At 44.5% G+C, this 24110-nt stretch overlaps 1 protein-coding gene across 2 annotated transcripts in view; it reads left to right on the top strand.

The window, feature by feature from the left end:
- The window catches only part of LOC147017267 (plectin-like), an 86277-nt gene extending 63534 nt beyond the window's left edge, over positions 1-22743 (top strand). For both annotated transcript variants that reach the window (XM_085846732.1, XM_085846731.1), the window contains 10 exons: positions 287-391; positions 765-860; positions 2092-2217; positions 2368-2517; positions 2758-2912; positions 3050-3167; positions 10442-10610; positions 11170-11294; positions 11628-11801; positions 18360-22743. In XM_085846732.1, coding sequence (XP_085702858.1) covers positions 287-391; positions 765-860; positions 2092-2217; positions 2368-2517; positions 2758-2912; positions 3050-3167; positions 10442-10610; positions 11170-11294; positions 11628-11801; positions 18360-20822 — 3681 coding nt within the window. In that variant the 3' untranslated portion in view covers positions 20823-22743. The remainder of the gene's footprint in view (positions 1-286; positions 392-764; positions 861-2091; positions 2218-2367; positions 2518-2757; positions 2913-3049; positions 3168-10441; positions 10611-11169; positions 11295-11627; positions 11802-18359) is intronic.
- Positions 22744-24110: the final 1367 nt, after the last annotated feature.

Genomic DNA, 24110 nt, shown 5'->3' with positions numbered 1-24110 from the left:
AATTAAATAGGATATGCAAGCTAAATTTAAAGAAGTTGATGTTAAGTCGTTTTATTAAGATAATACAAGAGTAATAACTGGGATAATTAGTATGAAGAAGATAAGCAAAGCGATAGATTGGAAATAGGATGTGGCTGTGGCACAAGCATGATGGGCCAAATGACCTTCGATATCTGCTTCCATGTGTTTCTCGTGTCAAAAAGGCAAACTGAAGATGCTGCAACACTAAACGATTTTTATAATATTTAGTAAATAATATAAATGGCGATTTCTGTGAATCCTGCAGGAGTTTCAAGCAGAGTTGGCTCGCCGAGAGCCCTCCATCAAACGTCTTGAGAAGACTGGTGAGGTTTTGACAGCACAGGGACATCCCACGGGTTCGTTCATCAAGGTACTTGGGTAGCCTGAGTTGTAGCTCTCTTCTTTGGACCATTTGTATAGCAAACGGTGTTTTTCATTTGATTTGCATTGTTGTCCAGTTATTTACAGCTAAACGAGGAAGTTGGTTACTGATGTGATATTTGACAAATCCTAGCTGATGATTATGATTAATGTAACACGTATGAGTGAGGCTATTGTACAATGAATCAAATATGCGCTTGCACATTGATCGTGTCATGTTCCAGTTGACAAAGTCTCCACGAAAGTGTGTTGCAGGCATAATGCCTTGGTCGGCCCCGGCCCATAAGCCTCTGTAGTGTGTAACAATAAATATGGTGGTGATTATGGTGGTTGACCTTTTATTCATGCCCTTGTAACACTAGACAGCACTACATGACCTCAAGAACCGCTGGCATTGGGTGCTTCAGCTCTGTGACTGTGTGGAGACCCATTTACAGGAAAACACAAAATACTTCCAGGTCAGCAAGCCTGGCCAGAAGCCATGTGACCACGTTTTGATTGAACTCTTTATGATTAATTATCTGCTTTTGTGAGGATTCTAAAAATCTTAAGCCGAATGTGCTGCAATATCTCAATGGTGATCTGAAGCTGAAAGAAGAGCTTGTGCATGAATGGCACACTAGACAATGATGTAATAAGACATTTTTTTGTAGTTCTCCATGAAGTACAAGGCCATTAGATGACATGGAGCAAATCACAGTACTGTACAGTATGTGGGATTTGAACCTCGGATCCCAGCATTGGCTCACAAAAGGGATGCCGATGGTTCTTTCTTTTTCTACCAAATTCCTTAACGTCAGCATTTAAAGCCGACTGAGGAAATTTCCACATAAATATGGAGGCTTTCTTCAATTCCCAGGATAAACCAAATCTCTCCTTCCTTTGCTTCAAATCTATAAAGCCAGACCATTCTCTGCAAGTACCGTCACTGATGACTTCCAAAAAGGATCTACTCGGGATTCATTGGAAGGACTTGGTTTGTGATAACCTGAGATTTTTTCAATATATTAATATCTTTAACCTAGTCATGCTATTTCTGTAACTGATGAACGAGACGTTAATTCCACGAACCTCAAACAGGCAAATCTCATCAATGGTCCTTTGACAAATATAAACTTCCACTGGGACACTCCCAAAAGACCACTAGGTAGAATATAGACTGTAACACCACAACAATGATTAAGCTCCTCTAATTGGAATATTTGTGCAAACACCAACAATCATAGAGCAAGGATGATTGGGGACATCTCTCTAACAGTATGGATGCATTGAACAAAGGAGGTCTTGAATTATGTATTTGTAATTTTTGTTTGGGACTGGACTGGCTTGGAATGTGAGGTCGGAAATCATGGATTATGGATTTGGTCCTCCTGTTGCCATGGTAATTGGTTATAAGCTGATCTCATGCCACCACGGAGTGTGCCGAGATACATGGTAATTGGAGAAGGTAACACACCACCTCACCGAAGCAGCTTCCAATCTTTGGGGATGAAATATATAGTTTTGTATACACAGCCAAGGCTCGTGTAAGAGCTAGGACACAACATAACAAAAGGAACAGCAGAAAGAGAAGGGGGGAATGCCAACAGCAGGGCCGACAGAGAAAATTGACGGAGACAGAAACGAGGGATGAGAGGTAGGAGTTATTTGTGTTCTTATCAACATAATTATTTGTGTTCCTTTCATCAGTTCTTTGAAGACCTGAATAAGGCCGAGAAAAACCTGGAAAGTATGCAGCAGAATGTGAAGACAACGCTTAACTGGAATACTGACTCGGGGCTTGAGGGCATCAACAAGATTCTTGCCAACCCACCGGTTCGTCTCTCGAACTGCATGTCTATTTGTTTGATGACTTGATTTGCATGTTTGCAACATCGAATGAAATATTTTGCAAGGCTGTCTTTAAGAGACTAGTAAGGCCACAAAGCTTTGCCAGATTTGATGTATTAATTTGTCCTATGGTAGGACCAGAAGGAGGCGGAATTGCTTCGAGCTCGGGTGGAAGACCTCTTGCAGAGGGCAGTGACAGTTGTGCAGCTAAAACCTCGGGGATCTGGTCAGCATGAGATCTCTTCTCTCCCCCTCCGTGCTGCCTGCGAGTGCTCCCATGGGAAGGTGACTTGTGACCATTTAACCATGTTCCTTTAAGGTTGTCCTGCCTGTACCTGTACTGTACCTGTAGTTATGTATAAGTTAATCTTCTTCTTCCAGGAACTTCACTGAGGATGGTGGAGTTAAAAAAAAAAAATTTCCACACCATGAAGCTGTAGATGTCATTTTATTAATAAAATCCCATGTCTTGTGTATATTATTGATGCCATTGCTTTCTTTCTGATATTTCCTGTTCGTGTAAAGGTGACGGTCAGTAGAGGTGAGGAATGTCGACTGGACGGTAAAGCTGAGGGGAAGGAGTGGACCGTATCGTGTCGAGATGCTAACAGCGTTCAACTTCCCTCTGTGTGTTTCACAATGGGACCACCCAATTTGGAAGCGAAACAGCGTAGTGTGCGGTGAGATTAACATCCAAGGCCAAAGGTCCTCATTGCATTTCCCTTGTTGGTTTAAACACAATTCATTTGATTTGATAGTGGCATCATAATTAGATGATTGTTTGGATTGTTGTGGGCAACTGTTTTTATTTTTTTAGGCTTGAGCAGCAACTCGATAAGGTGAAACAGCAGATTATAGGAGGCTCTGAGGAGCTTGCGGCAACACGAGACCTTCTGATTCACATCCAGAAGATCTGCGGCTGGGCTGGAGATAAGGTGAGGTGGAGACTTAAGTTTGACATATTTGGGGATCTGAAGATTTTGAAGAGGAATTTTGAAACAGGATATTTTAAGCTTTTGATTGTATAACCTGAACAGAGTACCCACCTTCTGGGTGGGTGGAATTTTTCCGCATTACTTGCTGAAAAAAAGTATCGTCTGTATATTGCAAGAAGACTCCATAGACGTTTGTGTGCTGTGTGTCTCAAGGGTCAAAGGGGTTTAAAGGGGCCTAAAGATCATCTACATCCCCCATATCCAATAGTAGTTAGCCTATCTGAAGGGTCTAAATTGTCAAAAGGGTCTGAGGGGTCTAAATTGCTATTATTTGACTTTGTGGTTTTTTGATATTCTATGGTGTCTGCATTGAATTATCATGCAATCTGATTGCTTGTTAGGTCTCTAATCAGGTCAGGTATGGGAGCATGTGCCAGAACAGCGCGTCGCTGCGTCCACTTTCCGCCGGTACTCCGGGGGCCTCCGTCTGGCCATCCCCCAGGCAGATGCCAGGCCCATCCCCATCTCCTTGAGATGATGGTCAACCTGCTGCAACCATGAGGCACGTGGTCGGCCCACTGGCCTCCTCCACTCATGAGACTCCCTCGCTGAGAGAATCTGGTGAGCAGGATCAGCGTCAGGAAAACGAGCCACATGTCCATACAGCCGCAGCTGATGCTCACGGACTATGCAGGTAACAAATCTCATCCGAGTCTCTCTCAGCAACCGCTCGTTGGACACAAAATCCGACCAGCGATAGCCAAGGATTCTCCGAAGAGACCTGGTACCAAAGGAATTAAGTCTCCGTCTCAGATCCTTGGTCAAAGTCCAAGTCTCGCACCCATAGAGCAAGACTGGAAGTACCAAGGACCTGAAGACTCGGACTTCGTCCTCCCGCACAGGTACCGGCAGCGCCACACCCCATGATCCAGTGAATCCATGACTCCCCAGGCCCGACCCAGACGTCTATTGACCTCCGGCTCACAACCTGCGGAGACATGAATATCACTGCCAAGGTAAGTGAATCTATCCACGACCTCAACATCCTCACCACAAACAGACACAGACAGGACAGCAGCATCCAAGATGTCACCGAAAGCCTGGATCTTTGTTTTGACCCAAGAAATCCGTAATCCCAACGGCTCCGACTCCTCATTCAGCACCTCGAGGGCCCCAAGAGGATGTCTAAAGTCTCCGCAAAGATGACTGCATCATCTGCAAAATCAAGGTCCGAGATCTTGACATTGCCAAACGATGCACCGCAACTTGATCTCTCCGACATCCTCCCAAAAATCCAGTCCATACAAGTGCTGAAAATGGGGGGGGCAAGTACACATCCCTGACGAACTCCAGTAACAACTGGAAATAAGTCAGAGGCGGTACCACCACACTTCACAGCACTCTCAGTACCAGAGTAGAGTTCAGACATCAGATCGATCAGTTTCGTCGGCACCCCACGAAGACCAAGAATCCTCCAGAGGACATCCCGATTCACTGAATCGAACGCTTTACAGAGATCAACATAGGCTGCAAGCAGCCCCTGCCGAAACTCTCGTCTGCGTTCAGTGAGGACACGAAGAGCAAGGATACGGTCAATCGTTGACCTCTTTGGTGTAAAGCCTGACTGCTCTGGACGCTGGTGCTCAAGCAGATGGTGGCGAACCCTATCAAGAATTATCCGAGCAAAGACCTTGCCCGGCACTGAGAGCAGCGTCACCCCTCGGTAGTTGTTGCAGTCTTGGCGATCACCCTTCCTTTTCCAGAGAGGGACAACAAGGCCCTCTTCCAGTCAGTTGGGATGATGCCTGTGTTCCAGGCAGAGCACAAAACTGCATGCAACGACGCGAGTGCAGCATTTCCACCAGCCTTGAGAAGTTCAGCATGGATGCCACAGATCCCTGGAGCTTTGCCCCGTTTCAACTGGTTCACCGCAGCCCGTGTTTCCACAAGCGATGGTGGACCACAGTTGATTCGAGGGTCAGCAACAGGGATTGTAACACCCTTGACGTCCAACTCGACAGCTGGGGGATCAGCCTGGTACAACCGCTCAAAGTAACCGGCCCAGCGGGCCTTCACTTCAGACTCCTCTGTCAAGAGCCTACCACTCTCTGCTCGAACTGCAGTGCTCCGAGGGATGGGCTTGGATGAACGTAATGCGCGAATTCTCTGTAAGCGGGATGAGAATCACCTGTCCACAGGTGATGCTCTACCCCCTCACAGATTCCTCGCACATAGGCCTCCTTGTCCACCCTCAGTGCACGTACAGTTTTACGCCTCAGCTCCCTGAACAGCTCAGCTCTGCCATTCAGCCTGGCCCTGTGACTCTGGTCAATGGTATCCAGTGTCCCTTGAGAGACAAAATTCTTCTTTGCCCTGCGGTGAGCTCCAAGGCATCCACCGGCAACATCAAGGATGGTGGTCTTGAAGGTGCTCCACAACTCTTCAGGACCCCCCAAAGCACCCAGACCCCCCAAGTGTCCACTCAGCCTGTTCGCAAACTCCTCAGCTACTCTCTCATCCCTGAGCTTGGCAACATCCAGCCTAGGCTGGGATGGTACCATTCTCCAGGATTTAAGGTGCAGCTTTAGAGTTGCTACAACAAGCCTGTGGTCAGTATTGAGGAACTGAGCACTCCGGTAGACCCTGCAGTTCTGGATCATCCTCCAATGACCGTCAATGAGGACATGGTCAATCTCCTTTGCCACACCGCCAGCGTTGGAATACCAAGTCCAGCGATGAGCTATGCGGGCGCTGAAACCATGAACCAGCCACTCCTAAGTCCATGACTTCTTGCAAAGTCAAGGAACTTAGTGCTATTCTGGTTCATAGTTCCTGACCCATGGGGACCAACACACACCTCATAACCATCCCTATCAGTTCCAGTCGATGCATTGAAATCCCCCAAGACTAGAAGTGTATCTCGTCTGGGGCACTGATCAACCACAGACTCGAGTGTGGCGTAGAATGCATCCTTCACGGTAAGATCACTCGCCTCAGTCGGAGCATAAATAGAGACCAGGGAAATGACACCTAAGGAGTGACGAATCCTTAATCTCATAATACGCTCGTTGACCGGTGTTACCTCAATTATCATTGGGGTCAGCTTATTGGACACAGCTACAGCAACTCCTTGGGTATGGTAACCATCAGAGCGACCAGACTAATAGTAGGTGTAACCACCCACCATTATCTCGCCGCAATCCGGTCTCCGAACCTCAGAGAGAGCTGCAATCCCGATGTCCAAACGCTTGAGCTCAGATGATAACAGAGACAGGTGATCATCCTCTCTTAGGGATAGGACATTCCAGGCACCCACCCGAAGGGACCGCCTCAGGTTAACCCAAGGAGACCGCCGTCTGGTGGACGACACCTCAGCACCACTCCGACACACTCTCCCGCAATCTGACCCAGGGATGTTACCCTCCTATCAAAGATTGGGGGTCCCGAAGGCTTTGCCCCAATCCCATCATCCGGTGAGCTGCCCTGCGAAGGGAAGCTGCACAGGAGGTACTCCCACGGAGTGGGTTTTCAGATTTTTTTTGCGTTTTTGCGTTTTGCGGAATGAAGCGTTTTACGGTGGCTGGAGTGCAAATCCTGCCACCAACCTCCTAATAAGAAGTAACCCAACTGCAGGAGGACGTCCGCAGACACAGTTGGGCACTAGATATGGATGGCCGTTGGCTCACAAGGAGCTCCTCCGCCCTTTGACAGGTTTTGTTTTTAATCCTGCTGGGTGTCCATATCCAAACACCCTCCTCACCAGAAAACCTGGTGGGGGAGACGGTTTAGTCGCCGACAACCCGACCATGGAACAGGTTAGTACAGGTTTACATGGTACCTGTAGCAGGTCACAGATCTCACCTGACCTGACAAGATCTCTAATGAAAGGGAGACAATTCAAATTTGGCTCATACATATGTAATAGGAGCTTCCTGGCCTATCGATGGTCCTTGGTCTCAGAGTAGTTACCGGACAAAGTGATGGGATTGGTCTGCCCCAATGGAGAAATAACACCTATGAGAAATAAATAAAAATTCACAGAAAACCTAAATAGGGATCCCCCTAATCCTGAAAGTTTGGTGTTGATCAGGTCCAATGGTCTTGGAGTAGTTTCCAGGCACAAAGATCTGCAAACACACTTTTGTGTTTGTTGATTTTTAAAAATAAGAGAGATAAGATAAGCAGATGATAGTTTCCAGATTGTATGAAAAGCAAATTGAAAAAAAACAACTTTTCCTGTTGCTTGTCTTTCGGTGGAACATGTTCAGTCTTGCTGTAGCTGCTAACATTTCCCCCCCACATGTGAACCGAAGATCGGGATGAAGCAATTGGTTCAGGTACATCCGCTCCTCCGTCTGTCTTATCAGTTTATGATCAAGGACCAACTTATTTAAATTGAATGTTAAATCTTGATCACAAATCGGAACATGAATTGGAAAACAAATTTGTCGTTTTACTGTACCTTGGCTCAGAATTTGTCCTGATGCAGAGGAGTGAGAATTTTTTTTGAACACACACACACACACACACACACACACACACACACACACACACACACACACACACACACACACACACACACACACACACACACACACACACACACACACACACGTAAAGAGGAGTGAGATAATTTTTTTCAACTCTGCCTTCCTGGCAGTCAACCAAAATTGAAAATCATTCCAAACAGGAAACTTAGTTTTTAAGGATGTTATAAATGACACAAACAACAGGTACGAATTACTTATGTAACGTGTTAGATAGGGCTATGTAATAAACATTGGGGAAAATAGTGGTAAAACCCGGAATTTATTTTATTTATACACCTTTAAACCTCTTTAAAGCTTTATTTAAATTGAATTGTAAACGTGAGGACTGTAGAACACAAATTGCCTTCATAATACTTCTAAGAACCAAGCTATATATCGATATATAGCATTAAAGGGTGTGGAATATGTATCAGGGTGAAGAAGAGGCTGTCAGAATGGCTTTGAACTGATCAATAAAGCCTCCATCTCCTAAATTGTGACAAGTCCACTTGTGACAAATCCATGTGTTTCTGAGTCTGTCTGTCCATATTATAATAGTATGATTGACAAGAATTCCAGATTTAAAAAGAGTTACAGCAGTGGTCAAGAACTGTCTATCATTTGAATTTGAATTGTACTTCAAGTCAAAGTTGATTTTGAGAACTAATGGTGGTGGGAGAGCAGCTGAAACTTCCATAACATCAATAATTAGAAAGTTCATAGAACACCTTACCCCATGCAGTTTTGAGAAACAAGGACATGGGCAGAATCTACGAGCGACAAATTTGGTTGGGTTGTGGACGTAAAATGCCGTAACATTTTGTCCAAGTACTGATAAACAGAATGGTTTTGAAAGTGCCAAAAAGGTGATTTGTGTTCTTCAGTGTTCAAGTCAAAATTCAATTTAAATTAAATAAAGATTTTAGAGGTTGTAGAAAAAAAACAGAAGTTTTCAGAAGTTTACCGCCATTGATGCAGTGTCTTTTACACCACCTTATTTAACATGTTGCATTAGTTCTTCATGCCTGTTGTTTGTCCTTTGTGACTCCTTAAAACAGTAAGTTTCCTATTTGGAATGATTTTCAATTTTATTTGACAGGCAGACAGAGTGAAAAGATTATTTTGCACTTCTCTACGTGTGCACGATATGGACGAATTCAGAGCCAAATTACTGTTAAACTCCAGGTTTGTTTTCTGATTCATGTTCAAAATATTGTTGCGAATTCGCGCCCGCCGGCGTGCGATCGGCCGCTCGACTCGAATGGCGGCCGCCTCGCCCACCGGAACGGACAATTCAGTCGTGACCCTCTCGGACCAACGCCGGGAGCTAGTCACGGGTGGGGGTTTAACCTCACCACGATCGTGCCAATTGCTCACCTGCAATTGCCCCGACTCCGTGCTCCTTGGCGGGTTTCGTTGGCACGACGTTTGGAATGGGGTGGGAACGGGGCCCCCTTTTTCCACTATCTCAGCGCGGCGGAAAGGGGGAATTGTTGATGCCCTGGGGGAGGAGAGTGGCTGGCTGGCTTGGGTCCCGCGACGAGCGATCTCACACCGCGACCTCGTCGCTGACCGCCGTCCTTCTCGCCTCGGACCTGAGCTCCTTTGCCTCTTCCCGCAACTCTCCTAAGCCGACTGCAGAACCCAACTCGATGCCACACCGAGGACTTCACCACCCGACTCCACTCTGCCCTGCCGACACACACTGCTACTGCCACACTCTCCTACTGCCACACTCTGCTACTGCCACACTCTCCTACTGCCACACTCTCCTACTGCCACACTCTCCTACTGCCACACTCTGCTACTGCCACGATTCGCCTTGCACTCGCCGTTTTATAGGTCGGCAGGAGAAAACAATATGCAAATATCCGGATCAGGATGACCTCAGGGGCGGAGCCACGCTCACCAATTGGTTGGAGGAAAGGGGGCGTGAATCTCCCCTGATCCTAGAATTTGCAGATATCGATTTCACACAGACGCGCCTGGAGGCGGTGCCAAGCCGCTCCGCGCTTGCTAATTGGATGGATCAGAAGTGGGCGTGTAGCGTTCTTGATCCGAATTCTCCCTCGGAAAGGCCACTATTTGCGCTCGCGACTCGGTGCGTACCGCTGAACGAGCCTAAGACAGCCCGACGCTCAGTGTTCACAGGTGGTGCGGGAATGGCCGTAGAAGGAGAGAGGTGAGGGTGGTGGAGGGTTTATCGGTGGTGATTTGATGGTTATGGTGCCGTTTGGGAATGACGGTGATGCGATGTTTGCGGGATTGAGTTGTGATGGTAAAGGTCGTGGCTGTTGGCGTTGTTGTTGTTGTCTGAGGGTTGGAGCGTGGTTGTAGTTGGTGACGATGGCTGGCGTGGTGGTTAAGGTGGTTGTTGTGTGATGGCGGTTGAGACGTGGTTGGTTCAAAATAAAGATAGAACAGAAAAACGGCTATCTCAAAGCGTCGCAGCCCGAATGAATCACATAAATTCCCTCTAGACAACGGATTTGGGGCTAACTACACATGTACTTAGAGATATCTCACCTACGGGCCCTTCATGGTGTAATGCAAATTTCCACAGCCGTAACAATATAAAATTCAATTGAAATTAAGTTGGTCCTCGATCATAAACTGACATTTGTAGACAGACAGACAAAATGAACCAATTGCTTAACCCTACTTTTTGCTCTGTGTGCATGGGGCAATAAAAAAGGATATTCTGGAAAGGAGATCAATGTGGTGAGTTTGGTGGTATGATTGTAGACGGTGGAAGCAGAGAAGCTAATTACGGCACAAAAGGAACTGGAACTTCAGCACCACCATTTTCGGGAGCGAAGCCAGGAAGGTTTGGTGATTGATGTCACAGCACGAGCACGGGTGGAAGCCAAGGCTGAAGCCTGCTGGGCACGGCTACAACAAATGCAGCGTGAAAGTGAGTCTGTGCTGGAAAACATCACAACTCACATAAGAGTTGATAATTGAAAAACATGTGGCTGTGATTGATCAAGAGGAATTTTTTGAATATCTTACATATTCTGTAAACTTCTCTCAGAGATGCAGAAGTGTACAGTAATTGAAAAAAAAAAGATGGAATTTCTGAGAAACAAATCTATTGGGACTGAAAACCCAGATTGGTCAGCTCAGGGGTGAGCATATCTTGACTTGGACTGATGTACTGTACTTTTATACGAATAACATTGAACAGGTGCATTAAACACCTTCCTTTCTCACTGTCGGTTACATCTTCAGACACATCACTGATGTTGTAGTTTGCTCAAGTACTTCATGATTTTCATGACTATCTCGTAATTCGTTGATATTGTGAATTCGTAGTTTGCTCAAGCACGATTGAGAGGTACAAACTTGGGATTTGTCAATTCATTATGAAAATGAACTGTTGGAATGATCTGCAGTGATTAGAAATGAATTCCTCACTTGCAGTTTTATGACAGCAATTGCTGAAATCCATGAGCTCGATGTTCTTCATGCAGATGCAGAGAGTGAAGCTGCGTGTCGCCGATACATCTCTGCGCTTCTCAACATACGATTACAGCTGGAGGCATGTGAAGGTCGTGCTGCTGCACCAGGTGGAGTGCACAAATATGAGCAACACATGGTGAGTATAGGAAGTGAAGTGTGCACGTCTGTGCGCATGGGAAATAAGGTAACTGGAGTAGTGGAAGAACAGATGCTCAGAGACCTTTGGCATTTGATTTAACGGTATCTCAGCATCCTATTTGGTACAATGAAACCAACACCAAAATATCTGTAATTTAACCAAATATCCTTTTCATTTCTCAGCAGGAATTGTTCGGGAGATTGGTACATTATCTCTGTGAGATGAACGATTAATGAGTAGTAATTTATCGGACGAACTTGCAGTGTTATAATATTGACTTCCATAGGAAATCCGAATGAAAGGATGTGACCTTACCGTATGCCCTTACAGGCTTCATTGAAGCAGGAAGTCGAGGAGTTGAGCACGACCCTTGAAGGGATTTCTCAGGAGGCATCATCTTTCCTTGCGGAGTCTCCTTCAGTACCAAGTGTCCCTTCACTTCGCTCTGAGCTGCGGATTTCGGTGGAGACTCTGCAAAGGCTGCGCTTGATGTCCTCAAAACTGGTGCGAAACACTGTCATCCTTCATAAAACATGTTTCTTCACACTTCTAATGGAGGTGACTTCTCTGTGCTGTATCAGGAAGTCACAAGCCTTCCTATGTAGGTTTAATACGACACAAATCCTCAAAAAAAAAAATCCACCAAGTTACAAACGTATCAACGTATAAGGTACCTACTAGTCGTCTGTGGAGGATTTCACATCCAATAACACTCACTAAACTTTCAGACATCATCGCTGAACAAAAAAATTGTTCGACTCAAAGAAGCCATTTTGTTGTTATTCTTATTCTTCTTATTCATTTTCGACAGCTTAAGTTAAAATTGGTTTAAGCGCAGGACTTATATGATTTAAGGCTCGTAATGGAGCTGCCACACATACACATGGGCATAGATGAACATACATGACGCAACACAAGACTAACACTGTTAGATGAGACAAATGCAGCCACTTAGCTTGGGGAAAGTGCCGTCACTTTCCAGGGTACTCTGGGTGCCAGCAGCGTCACAATGATGACTCTGCCTTTCTCACCTCACTCAGTAGGGCATTTCCTAAGGAAGAATTTCTTCCTCTCCATGGATGCCAACCTATTGGGACTGTCCGTGCACTAAATATTTTTTTAATGCTTAGCATCAAGCAAGGAAGCATCACGTACCATTTTTAATGTCTTTGGTATGCCTCTGCTGGAGTTTGAATCACCGACCTCCCAGACTCAGAGCGAAGGTTCTCACCATGATGCCACAAAGTCTGGTTTAAACACAAATTTAATGCATTTTGCTGTGGGAAAGTTCATAACTACTCAATTTTCACAACTTGAAAGGATTCCATGAAAACTAAGCAAAACTGCAACACAACACGTAGTTATAGGAAGGGAAATTAGGGTGGGTGAGACCATGCCTGTCAATAAATCTGATGGAGGCAGGGCCATGGTGACACGGGCCAATTACACCTAAGTGGTTCATGGCATAATATTATGTATATTCCAACAGTAGCGACAAAATAAAAACATTTTTAAACCTGACTACATCGAGAGTTTAGACCTTTCAATTTGACCTCGATACATTTTCGACCATTAAACATTTAGACCTTTCAGATCATTAAAACCTTCAGATCTTTCAGACCCCTTCGCAAACGAAAGGTCTCAAAGTCAAAGGTCTGAAAATATCTATCAATGACCTTTCATTTAGTATATAATATGCAAACTCCACCCACCTGGAGTGTGGGTAAACTGCTAGTAATTGAATAAATATGACAATTATCGCAGGCATGACGGCATCTGCACAGACAGAATGCAGGAACTTTCTTCCATCTGGAAAGCTTGCACGCATGCATGCAGCTATGCAGTTTGTCCGACTTGTCGCCATTGAAGTGTGACAGATATTCAATTAAGTTGGTGGGTAGAAATGTAAATAATACATTTTTTTAAAGTATAGAAACGAGTAATAACTGGAATGGCACTCAGTGGAACGCATAACTCTGCCAGGCTGAACACTTTACATTTTGGATTGCACTGATCGGCTGGATCTGCATCCGGACCTTAACCAAAATATAATTGGCTTGTTATTGTCACCTACCGAAATCGTCCACCAAGATTTGTCATCATCCGTCCACAACATTTTGAGATATCATGCAATACAGTAAACTCTCAAATATTGCAGGGGTTATGTTCCTGGAAAATCCCACAATAGTTAAAACCAAGGGCCTATGGGAAAACGGGGGTTTGGTTCCTGGCTTTCGAGAAATTATCGAGGAAGGTCGGTGGCAGCCAGAAATAAATATTACAATTCAAACGAGAAGCGCAAATCGCTGATACCTCCGCCACATAATACGTGATCCACAAGAGCATATCTGGTCCAATACATTTTCGAAATATGCTGCATATCGTTTTTGGCCCTGTTTCTCAATGGTGAATAATCGCTTTAGAAGATTCAAAAATTGTCGTGTACAGGTTTTGTCGGAATCCGTCCACAACTTTTTGAGATATCCTGCTATGTATCGTTTTTAGCCCTATGTCTCAATGGTGGAGAATTACTAAAAAATTATCGGATCGGATTCGGATCTTCACCGAAATTGAAACAATTCTTTTTTTTTAATACAATATCGAGGCTCGTATAACAGCGAACACATAGAACGTACAACAAGGGGAGCAGGACACGAGGGGCAGGAGAGGGAAGGTAAAAAAAAACAGTGAGGAACAGAGACATGAGGAGATCTGTGGAAGGGAGAGTGATGGGGTGGGGTACACAGGGTAAACAAAATGGACACTACAGGGACTTTCAGGAAGGAAAGCAGGGAATTTGAAGGAGGAGGGTTTTGGGTGGATTAGTGAGGATAGAAAAGATCATGGTTTTAAATGGGGGAAGATAAGAGATGGTGGTGAACAGCTGTCTTGAAGACCTTGAGGGAAGAGTAGGATTGAAGAGAGTGTGGGAGTTTGTTCCAAAGGTGGGGAAAAAGAGGAATGAAAGAGTGAAGTTGAGCAGTGATTCTTGATTTTGGTAGTTTTACCAGAAGGGGGTTGCTGGCGGACCTTGAGGACCCTGCGGAAATATGGGGGGGGGACATATCGCAGACATAGCAATAGGGGGGCAGGGTGAAGCTGGAGAGGAGATGGTGAAGACAGAAAGACCACCGACCTGCCTGCATTGAGAGAGTGAGACCCAAAGACTCGGCCTCATCGCAGGAGATACCAATGATCAAAAATGGCCTGGTTTCCATAGCATGAATCTGAGAAAGGTGAGAGGTATGAGCACCAGCCCAGAAGGGAGAGCAGTACTCCATAGCGCTCAGGAGCTCCATATACTGTAGCTCAGGTGGTCAGGAGCTCAGGTGTGCCAAGGAAGGACCTTGCACGACGGAGGATGCCCAGTCGGCGACCGGCTTTGGAGGTCAGCTTGGAAACTGGTTTTGCCAGGAAAGATTATGGCAGATAGTGAGACCCATAAACTTGAATGAAAGGACTTGTTCGAGAGGATTGTTGAGAAAGTAGATGGGTGGGGGGTTCCAGACAGTCCTTTCGGAGAGACAAAGTGAGAGTGTGAGATTTCTCTGGATTGAAAGACATGTTCCACGTGTTGGACCAGTTTGTGATTTTATCCAGATCTGCAGTGAGCGAAGAAGCTGCTGCTTGCCGGTCTGAGGGATGACCGATGGTACGGCAGAGGTTGGAGTCAGCAGTAAAGAGATAAAGAGGATTTTCCAGAGGGTCGGAGAGATCATTGATGAAAAACCGAAAAAGAATAAGGCCCAGCACACTGCCTTCAGGAACTCCAGCCTGGACAGGAAGATGGGGCCAATGTCTGGCCCATTAAGTGCCACACGTTGGCTGCGATAGGAGAGGAAATTTGCGAGCCATGAGTGGAGATGTCCTTGCATAACTTTTGGAAGAGTTTGGTGACCAGGGCAGGGTGCCAGACCTTATCGAAAACACGCAATATGTCTCGGGAGATGGCTTTGATTTCATGTCTGAAATGATGATGGATTCCATACCTTGCTAATGATTGGGAGAAGGCTGATTGGTTTGTCGTTGCAGGGATCCGTTTTTGCACCTTTTTATGCAGGGCGGTCATGTTTGCTGATTTCTGAGCAGATGGCAAATGACGTTGAGCAAATGAGTGGGTGAATAGAACAGAGAGAGGGTGAGCAGGAGCAGAAGAGCAGGTTTTTAGGACACGTGGGTTGATGCCGTCTGGACCGGTTGCAGAATCTGAGTCGAGGTTTGATAGCAAGCTCTCCACCTTGTCAGGAGAAAAGGATACAGAGTCCAGGAACAGCTGGGTGTGACTCGGTAAGGTGGGGGTACAGAAAGCTGGATACTGGCTCAGGTTCTTCCTTATCATATACCAAATGTGTTTTCTATGTTGTGTCCAAATCTGTCCACAACTTTTCGAGATATTGTGCTATGTATCATTTTTTAACCCCTCTCTCAATGGGGAAGAATCACTTAAGAAATTCTCGTAGCCAGGTCCAGATCTTCGCCAAAATTTAATCAGTTTGCCGTTGCCACACACCCAACCTGGCCACCAAATTTCATCTGAATCTGTCCACAACTTTTTGAGATATCCTGCACAAAAACAAACAGACAGACTAACTGGTGAAAACATAACCTCCTTATACCTTTGGTGGCAGAGGTAATAAACAACAACAAGACTTTTACCATTTAAATTTATTCCAGAACGGCGAGGTGGGTGAGGATAAGAATATTACACACTGTGCTCTGCTTTAAATAGAAAACACAAGACTTAGCTCGAGATAATAATGCTATGGGAGCAGGGAGTGGTGAGTGGTGTAATTGGAGCGGGGAAGGGGATTCATCGAACAGAAGAGCAGCATTAGCTCGATGACTAAGTTACCTGCAGCATTGCCACATTGGAAAAGGGTAAGATGATTCTTAACCACTTTACTTTAATCCCTGGAGCAGATCTCTGCTGCTTGAAGAGGAAGGTTTCTGATGGCATCCTCTTCCAGAATAATCCTGTCTCTTCCACGTTAAAAATCTACTCCAGCATAAATCCCTTCACCTCGATTAGTTCCATGAGCTGTGGTGGGTAGTTTTTTTGCAGCATCATGGTGTGCTGAGACAACTTCCCTGATTAATTTCACATGATAGAGGCTGAATGTTTCTTTTGAATTTTTCAAACCAGCCCTTGCTGGCATGGAACTTGTGAGTCGCCATGGTTGAATTGGAGCCTTCAGCCCTGGATGCCTCATGGAAACGTTGGTAAATCCGCAATGATTTCTCCCGTATCACCGGTCCACTCAAAGGCAGATTCCACTTTTTCTGTGTTTGGTCCTCAATCCAAACATCAAGTGCTTTTTCCATTCTTTCAATATGAAGATCACAGGACTGGAATAAGACTTTTGCACTTTGTGGAGTCCTAGCAGCAATATTTGCATGGATATTTGACTCACTTGCATGGATACAACTCATGGTCAATTCATTGATCCCATAATGGCGGTCCACAGATGCCGCACTTTCACCTCTTACAAACCTATCCAACAACTCTTTTTTTTTCCACACAACATTCTAACCTTTCTCTGCATTTTTGCACAATTAATTTTGTCCATCATTTTAAGTTTGGGAATCATTAAAAACAGTGCACAAGAAACAACAAAAGGCTCATAATAGGAAGTAATCTTACATGCGGATGCAAACGATGACATCTCAGTTCAAAAAACGCAATTGGCTGAAATGGTAACTAAATTGAAGCACAATAGGCTGCCCGCAATTGGTCGAAGCCCACGATATTTGAGGATTTACTGTTTGTCGTTTTTGGCCCCATCTTCCCACGGTGAAGAATCGTTTCATTTCTACTATCCAGATCCGGTTCCTCACCAAAATTAAATCATTTTGGCCTTGTGACACACCCAACCTGTCCACCAACTTTCATCTAAATCCGGCTATAACTTTTTGAGATGTCCTGGTCACAGACAAACAGACAGGCAAACGGGTGAAAACATTATAGTGGGGCAACTTAGCTAAATATAGCATAACAATTGTGCATTTTGTGAGGAAAGCACCAAATTTGGCAACTAGTAGCCTTTCATATTATGAACAGATTTGGATATTGGGCCATCTCAAATTCAGCCGCTGATGGCTGTGGCAGCCATTTTCCACTGCCATCAAAAATTTTGAGATGGCCCAATATCCAAATCTGTTCATAATATGATAGGCTACTAGTGTGCCAAATTTGGTGCTTTCCTCACAAAATGCACAATTGTTATGCTAAGTTGCCCCACTATAATCTCCTTTCCACCTTTGATGGAGGTGTAAAGGAAATGCACCAGGGACGGTGAAGTTATTGTTTTCTGTTTCAGAAGCAGAGTGGTCATTGTAACCAAAATTGACATTGTGATCAGGTGGGAATTTCTAAGCTATATTTGCTAAACAAATGTGCGTGCACTCTATTTTGCATAAAAATAACGTTTCAATTGAGTGCTCAACTACACAGATGCATCAGTCCATTCTCACAAGCTGCAAAGGTATACACTTACCTGATTATGACGTCATAATGATTTTATTTCCGATTGAACATGATATGATCATCTGCCATAACTGTGATGTTGCAAATGAATGTGACTTGCATGTACTTTTGATTGTTGCACTCTGTTTATCTGCCTTGTCTCTTCATATACAGGCTCTCATGTGTACTCTTGCCTTTGAGTTGTCTGCTCTGGGTTCGATTCTCGACCCAACTCTGAACTGTCCAATTGGTGTTCCTTCGATGGATGTTAAGCAGGGCGTCCCACCTGCTAGCATTAAGCGGTGGCCATTCAATACCTCGTGGTGTTCTTCAGGAAGAGTAAGCGAGTTATCGCCAACACCCTGAACAAATGACAAATTCTTGCCCTTTCAGTCAAACATAAGGCCTGACCAGCTGGTTCAGGAAAGACTTTGGTCAGAACCTTTCCCCAGCCAGTAACCTTCTCTGCCGTGAGAGGTAGTAGTAGTAGTTATGTAAAGTACTGCAGTGCAACATCCTTGGGTTTTATTAAATGTGACCTGCCTTAGTTAACATCATTTACGATGCCAATGTACGAAATGTTTTGTTTTGTCACGCAGCCCGAGGTGGTGGAGGTGAATGGAAACATTTTATCTGCGGTGGAGGATTCTTTGCGCTCCACGAAATTGGTAGGACATGGTGGAATGTCCATGTGGGATCTGCTTTGGGATGTTGAGATGAGCGAGGAGGAGAGACAGCAATTTATGAAAGATTTTCACTTGGGAAAGCTTTCGGCGGAAGAGCTGAGAAAGACTTTGGAAGTGAAACAGAATGAGCGCAGAAAAATGGATCTCAAGCTTCCGGGGCTCCGTCAGGAGGTGTCAATAAAGGATTTGGAGGAATCACTTATACTTGACAAAGCAACGGCTGATGGTTTGGTACAGGGTAAGAAAATGATGGCAGAAGTGTCTGAATCTCTTGCACGTTTTCTTGGAGGTTCCAGGAGCATTGCTGGGCTTTATATCGAGAAGACAAAGCAAAAGGTGTCTTTATACAAGGCAATGAAGCTGGGTTTCTTGAGACCAGCAACCACATTGGAACTGCTTGAAGCTCAGGCAGCGACAGGATACATGATAGATCCCGTCGGCAATACTCAGCTTTCTGTTGAAGAGGCAGTAAGAAAAGGTTTAATTGGTGCAGAATTCAAGGACAAACTTTTGTCAGCAGAACGTGCAATTACAGGCTACAAGGACCCTCAAACTGGCAACAAAATTTCTTTATTTCAAGCTATGCAGAAAGGCCTCATATTGAGAAGCCACGGTATTCGTCTCCTCGAGGCACAGATCGCCACCGGAGGAATAATAGACCCCCAAGCTAGCCACAGGCTTCCCATAAAGGTGGCTTACAGTAGAGGTCTTTTTGATGAGGAGATAAACAGGCACCTTACTGATCCTTACAGTGAAACCAAAGGTTTCCTTGATCCCAACACAGAGGAGAACCTCACATATGTCCAGCTGATTGAGCAGTGCATCACGGATGATGACACTGGACTCTGCCTCCTGGTGCTCAAAGAGAAGCCACCATGGAGCAAGATTGCACAAGACATCGTGATCGCACAGATTGAGCAAATACAAAACGTGCATGGGGAGAACGCGTCGATGGAAATGAAGCCAAACATTTCTGAGAGGATTGTGAGTAAGAGCGAGACTCGTTATATTGTGATAGAAACGCAACTAGTCGAGGAGCTGAAGAAACTCAAGTTAGAAATTCCATGTGGAAAGAACAGGGGAAAAGAGCTCACCTTGCAAGAGATTTTTGATGGGAATCTTTTTGATGAAGAAACAAAGAAAAAGCTCATGGCAGATTACAGGTCTGGCAAGATTACCAAAGCAATGCTTCTATCTAGAATATCAGAACTACTGATTGAGAAAGAAAGCTCCTCCAAATATCTAAAGTTCAGCGGGATAAGAAGAGACCTCACAATGGATGAACTTGTAAGTTCAGGTGTGATTGATGAAGTCACAGCAACTGATCTCACAAGGGGTTCCAAGACCGTTGAAGAGGTGAGTGACTCCATCAGAGGATATCTTTCAGGTACAGGTTGCCTTGCGGGTCTGTTCATAGAAAGCACCCAGGAAACGATTCCTATTTATGCAGCCTTGCAGAGGGGTTTCATCCGGCCAGGGACGGCACTGGAGCTTCTGGAAGCACAGGCAGCAACAGGACACATTATAGATCCAGTTAAGAATGTACGGCTCACTGTAGAGGAAGCTGCAAAAGCAGGCCTCGTGGGTGACGAGTTTCGTACAAAGCTGCTTTCCGCCGAAGGAGCGGTTATGGGCTACAATGATCCGTACACTGGGAAACGCATTTCACTCTTCCAGGCTCTCAAAAGGAATCTAATTGTAAAACATCATGGCGTCCGCCTTTTGGAAGCCCAGATTGCCACTGGAGGAATAATAGATCCTCAAGCCAGCCACAGATTGCCTGTGGAGACAGCCTACAGCCGGGGACTTTTTGACAAAGAGATGAATAGGATCTTGTCCGATGCCACGGAAGACACGAAAGGATTTTTTGACCCGAATACTCAAGAAAACCTCACGTACAAGAAACTTCTGAGCCGTTGTTTTGCAGATTCAAAAACAAATCTGCTTTTGCTGCCTCTGAAGGAAAAAAGAGCAGCTTCGTCCAGCTTACAACAGCGCAAGATTTTCGTCGTGGATGAGGAGCTCGGCAAGCAAATGAGCATCCAACAAGCTTATCGTGAGAAGTATATTAACCAGGAGCTTTTCCAGCACCTGTCGGGGAAGGAATGTGAATGGGAAGAAATAATCTCCCGGTCTCCTGAAAAGGAAAGCACAATGCTTGTGGACAGGAAGTCAGGTCTCCAGTTCAACATCGATGATGCTTTAGCTGATGGTCTGATTGACCAGGCAATTATAGATAAATATCGTATGCATCAACTCTCCTTATTTGATCTCGGGAGTCAGCTCCTGGCTGCAAGCAAAGTGCGTGCCAGTTCGAAAGCTTCCACGTCAGGCAATTTTGTGGCACAACGAGCAGCACTTTCCCCAAAATGCTGACAATAGGAACACTTTCAATTGTGCAGTTTGTGATCCTTGCAACTCCTTAGTTTGATATAACATAAAGGAGATTATCTCTCGCATACTCGCAGTACAGGCAAAAAGTTGCTTTGAGTATTGAAGCGGTGTAGCTAAGAACGTTGACAAAGTGTAGTCACTCTGCTTTGATTGATCGACAAGTGGCTTGAGCTGGATTATGGAAATTAAAGGTGGAGAGATATTGTTCGGAAGGAACCAAAATGTCACGTGCCAATTATGTAGGACATTCTGTGTCATTACGATGTAGGCCATCTACATATTTACTTGTGCAGACTTTGGAATTTAGAGTTTTCTCCTAGTCCCCCTCTTCCTTAAAAAAAAAGAAAAATTCCTCTACAATTTGTCCACACCACATTCACCTCCTCTTTTGTCCTCCCTGTGTAAGATAGCCTTCTATATAATGAAAGTAACAACATAATTGATCTAAGTCGAAACTCATAACCTCATTATGTCCAAACATTTGACTGGCTCTTCGTCCCATGATCGAAACCATCATCATAACTGGTGCTTTTGGTCGAGATTTGAGTTTTATGAACTTCCTTCTTTTTTTTTTTTCCCCCCACCCTCGGACAAACCTTTAAAAAGCGAATCATGTGACGGTGTCATTATAATGAACCTCATGCCTGTGCCTATGTTGTACCATGTCTTGTCTTTACCTATTTAAGTAGTGTCTGACAAAGGCTTCACAAGCCTGCAACTCCTTTGTTTTGATGATTACGTATAGTTTCTCCTTCGCTGCATGCCTTTGGGAATTTTTAACATGGAAACCCAACCTGAAGTTATTGTTGGAAATTGGGCGCTTGAGCATTGTTGGTGATGTATTGTCACATATGATCACTTGATAGGTGAGAAGCCATCTAAATGTATTACCTAGGAAAATGTCGCAGAATTTTTGACTCAAACTCCCATTTCTTCCCCTGCCATCTTTCCCACCACCACGACGAAGTGCAAAGTATGCGTTGGAAATTGCTCTCCACAATTTAATACCATGAAGCTTAAACCTCACCAAATTACTCATTTTAGGCACATGCGGCTCTGTTATGATATGATGCCTTTTGATGTTTTGTGTTGAACAAAATTGGAGATTTATTTTGATGCAACAATGCAGCAGATAATGCGTCAAAATGTATTGAATGCAGAATTAAAACTGAGGGGGGAAGGGGCGGGGAGAGCTTTATAAAACTACGAAAGCCATTGTGCAATATCTGGAGAAATTGTTACTTTTTCATCTGTGTAGCCACACCTCCAGAAATGATGCCAAACCAGACACCTGTTGTTTCGGCCTGAATTAATCTGCAGCCTCCAATCATGGGGTGCAACTTGATGTCGACAGGGTATTGTTTTATCTAAAGGTTCTTTTTTTTTTATCCTTTGAAATGAATAAATCGAGAGCGACGGAAAACTCTTTGAACTCCAGTTGGAGAAACATCTCCTCTTTGTGAGCACGTTCTGTCACCAGATACTGGCTTCTTGTACACGTGGTTTGCTGGCCGTTTTTATTGCATGACTTTGATTGATTGTTCAATTCAAAAGTTTAAATGAAGAAAGAAAGAAAAAAAAAAAAACACAATCCGTTAAAATCGTTCAACAAAATGAAATGGAAAATATATATTCTTTGTTTGATTATTTTTTTTCTGGACCTTTTCCAATCTGTGAACTTTGCATACAGCTCCACATCTGAAAGTATGACTTCAAAAAGATTCCAGATTGTCAGAATCAACAATTCATGAAAATAGCATGAGAATGAAGGGGGAAAGAAGGCATTAACGTGTATACAGCGATAGTTGTGATGTGTACATCATATCTCTCTCTCTCTCTCTCTCTCTCTCTCTCTCTCTCTCTCTCTCTCTCTCTCTCTCTCTCTCTCTCTCTCTCTCTCTCTCTCTCTCTCTCTCTCTCTCTCTCTCTCTCTCTCTCTCTCTCTCTCTCTCTCTCTCTCTCTCTCTCTCTCTCTCTCTCTCTCTCTCTCTCTCTCTCTCTCTCTCTCTCTCTCTCTCTCTCTCTCTCTCTCTCTCTCTCTCTCTCTCTCTCTCTCTCTCTCTCTCTCTCTCTCTCTCTCTCTCTCTCTCTCTCTAAACAAAAAGTGCCTCAACTATTTAAGATTTTATTAACACTATATTGCTTTGCATTGTTTTGTTTCTAGGTACTCAAGCCAAAAAGTATGTACAGCTTATGTAGGGAAATTATTTATATTCTTCCATACTGCTGGAATAAAAATTTATCTTGAAGCTGATGATGAGCGTTTTCCTTTGTGTTGCATCTGCAAGTGATTTTCAGTCTGCTCATGTAAGCGTGACAACAAACTTCAGGCTTCATAACTTTTGGTGTCTGTCATAATATGTGTAATGAAGTGGACTTGTAGATGAATAATTAAGCTGGGAGACTATCGATTGAGACTCGGTGACATAATGGTTTAGAGCGTCCTCTTGGGTCTGGGAGGTTGATGGGTCAAACCTCAGCTGAGTTTTGCCAGACTTAGCTGCTTCCTTGCTTGCCACAACAAAGACTTAGCTGCTTCCTTGCTTGCCACAACAAAGACTTAGCTGCTTCCTTGCTTGACACAACAAAGACATACTGCTTCCTCGCTTGATACAACAAAGACATGCTGCTTCCTTGCTTGATACAACAAAGATGTGCTGCTTCTTTGCTTGACACAGTTCAACACTGTGTCCAATTGGGATCGGCGGAGTGCTTATCACACTCCACATGTTTCGATTTTCCCACCGATCACATCAGGTGCCTTCTGGTTGAATGGTTTGCATTAGCAAAAACAATCGTCTGGGTGGCAGACGGATGGTTGTTCTGTGCAGATTATGCAGTTTTGCCATGTGAGACATAATCCATGGCGATGCTCATAACAGGAGGTGCATCTGATTTGTAAATGATGATTGTGGTCCTCATCGGTTAGATATTTATCGGTATGCCATTCTGATGAGGGAAAATAAGCCTGAAATACGGATCAGTGGTTCATTTTGATGTTTAACTGATGTTGACCATGTAATCTTTGTCTGTTTGACAGTCACTGGGCCGAAGCCTCTATGTTGGAGGTGACGCTTTGGTGATCACTGTGTCCAATGGGTATCAGTGGAGTGCTCGTCACACTCCACATGTTTCGATGTGTGTGTGTGTGTGTGTGTGTGTGTGTGTGTGTGTGTGTGTGTGTGTGTGTGTGTGTGTGTGTGTGTGTGTGTGTGTGTGTGTGTGTGTGTGTGTGTGTGTGTGTGTGTGTGTGTGTGTGTGTATATATAT

The sequence above is a fragment of the Eptatretus burgeri genome, chromosome 11 (genome assembly GCF_056783735.1).
Source record: "Eptatretus burgeri isolate ZD-2024b chromosome 11, Ebu_testis_v1, whole genome shotgun sequence".
Taxonomy (NCBI): domain Eukaryota; kingdom Metazoa; phylum Chordata; class Myxini; order Myxiniformes; family Myxinidae; genus Eptatretus; species Eptatretus burgeri.
Note: the sequence above shows the minus strand (reverse complement) of the source record. Positions and strands in the feature narration are given on the sequence as shown.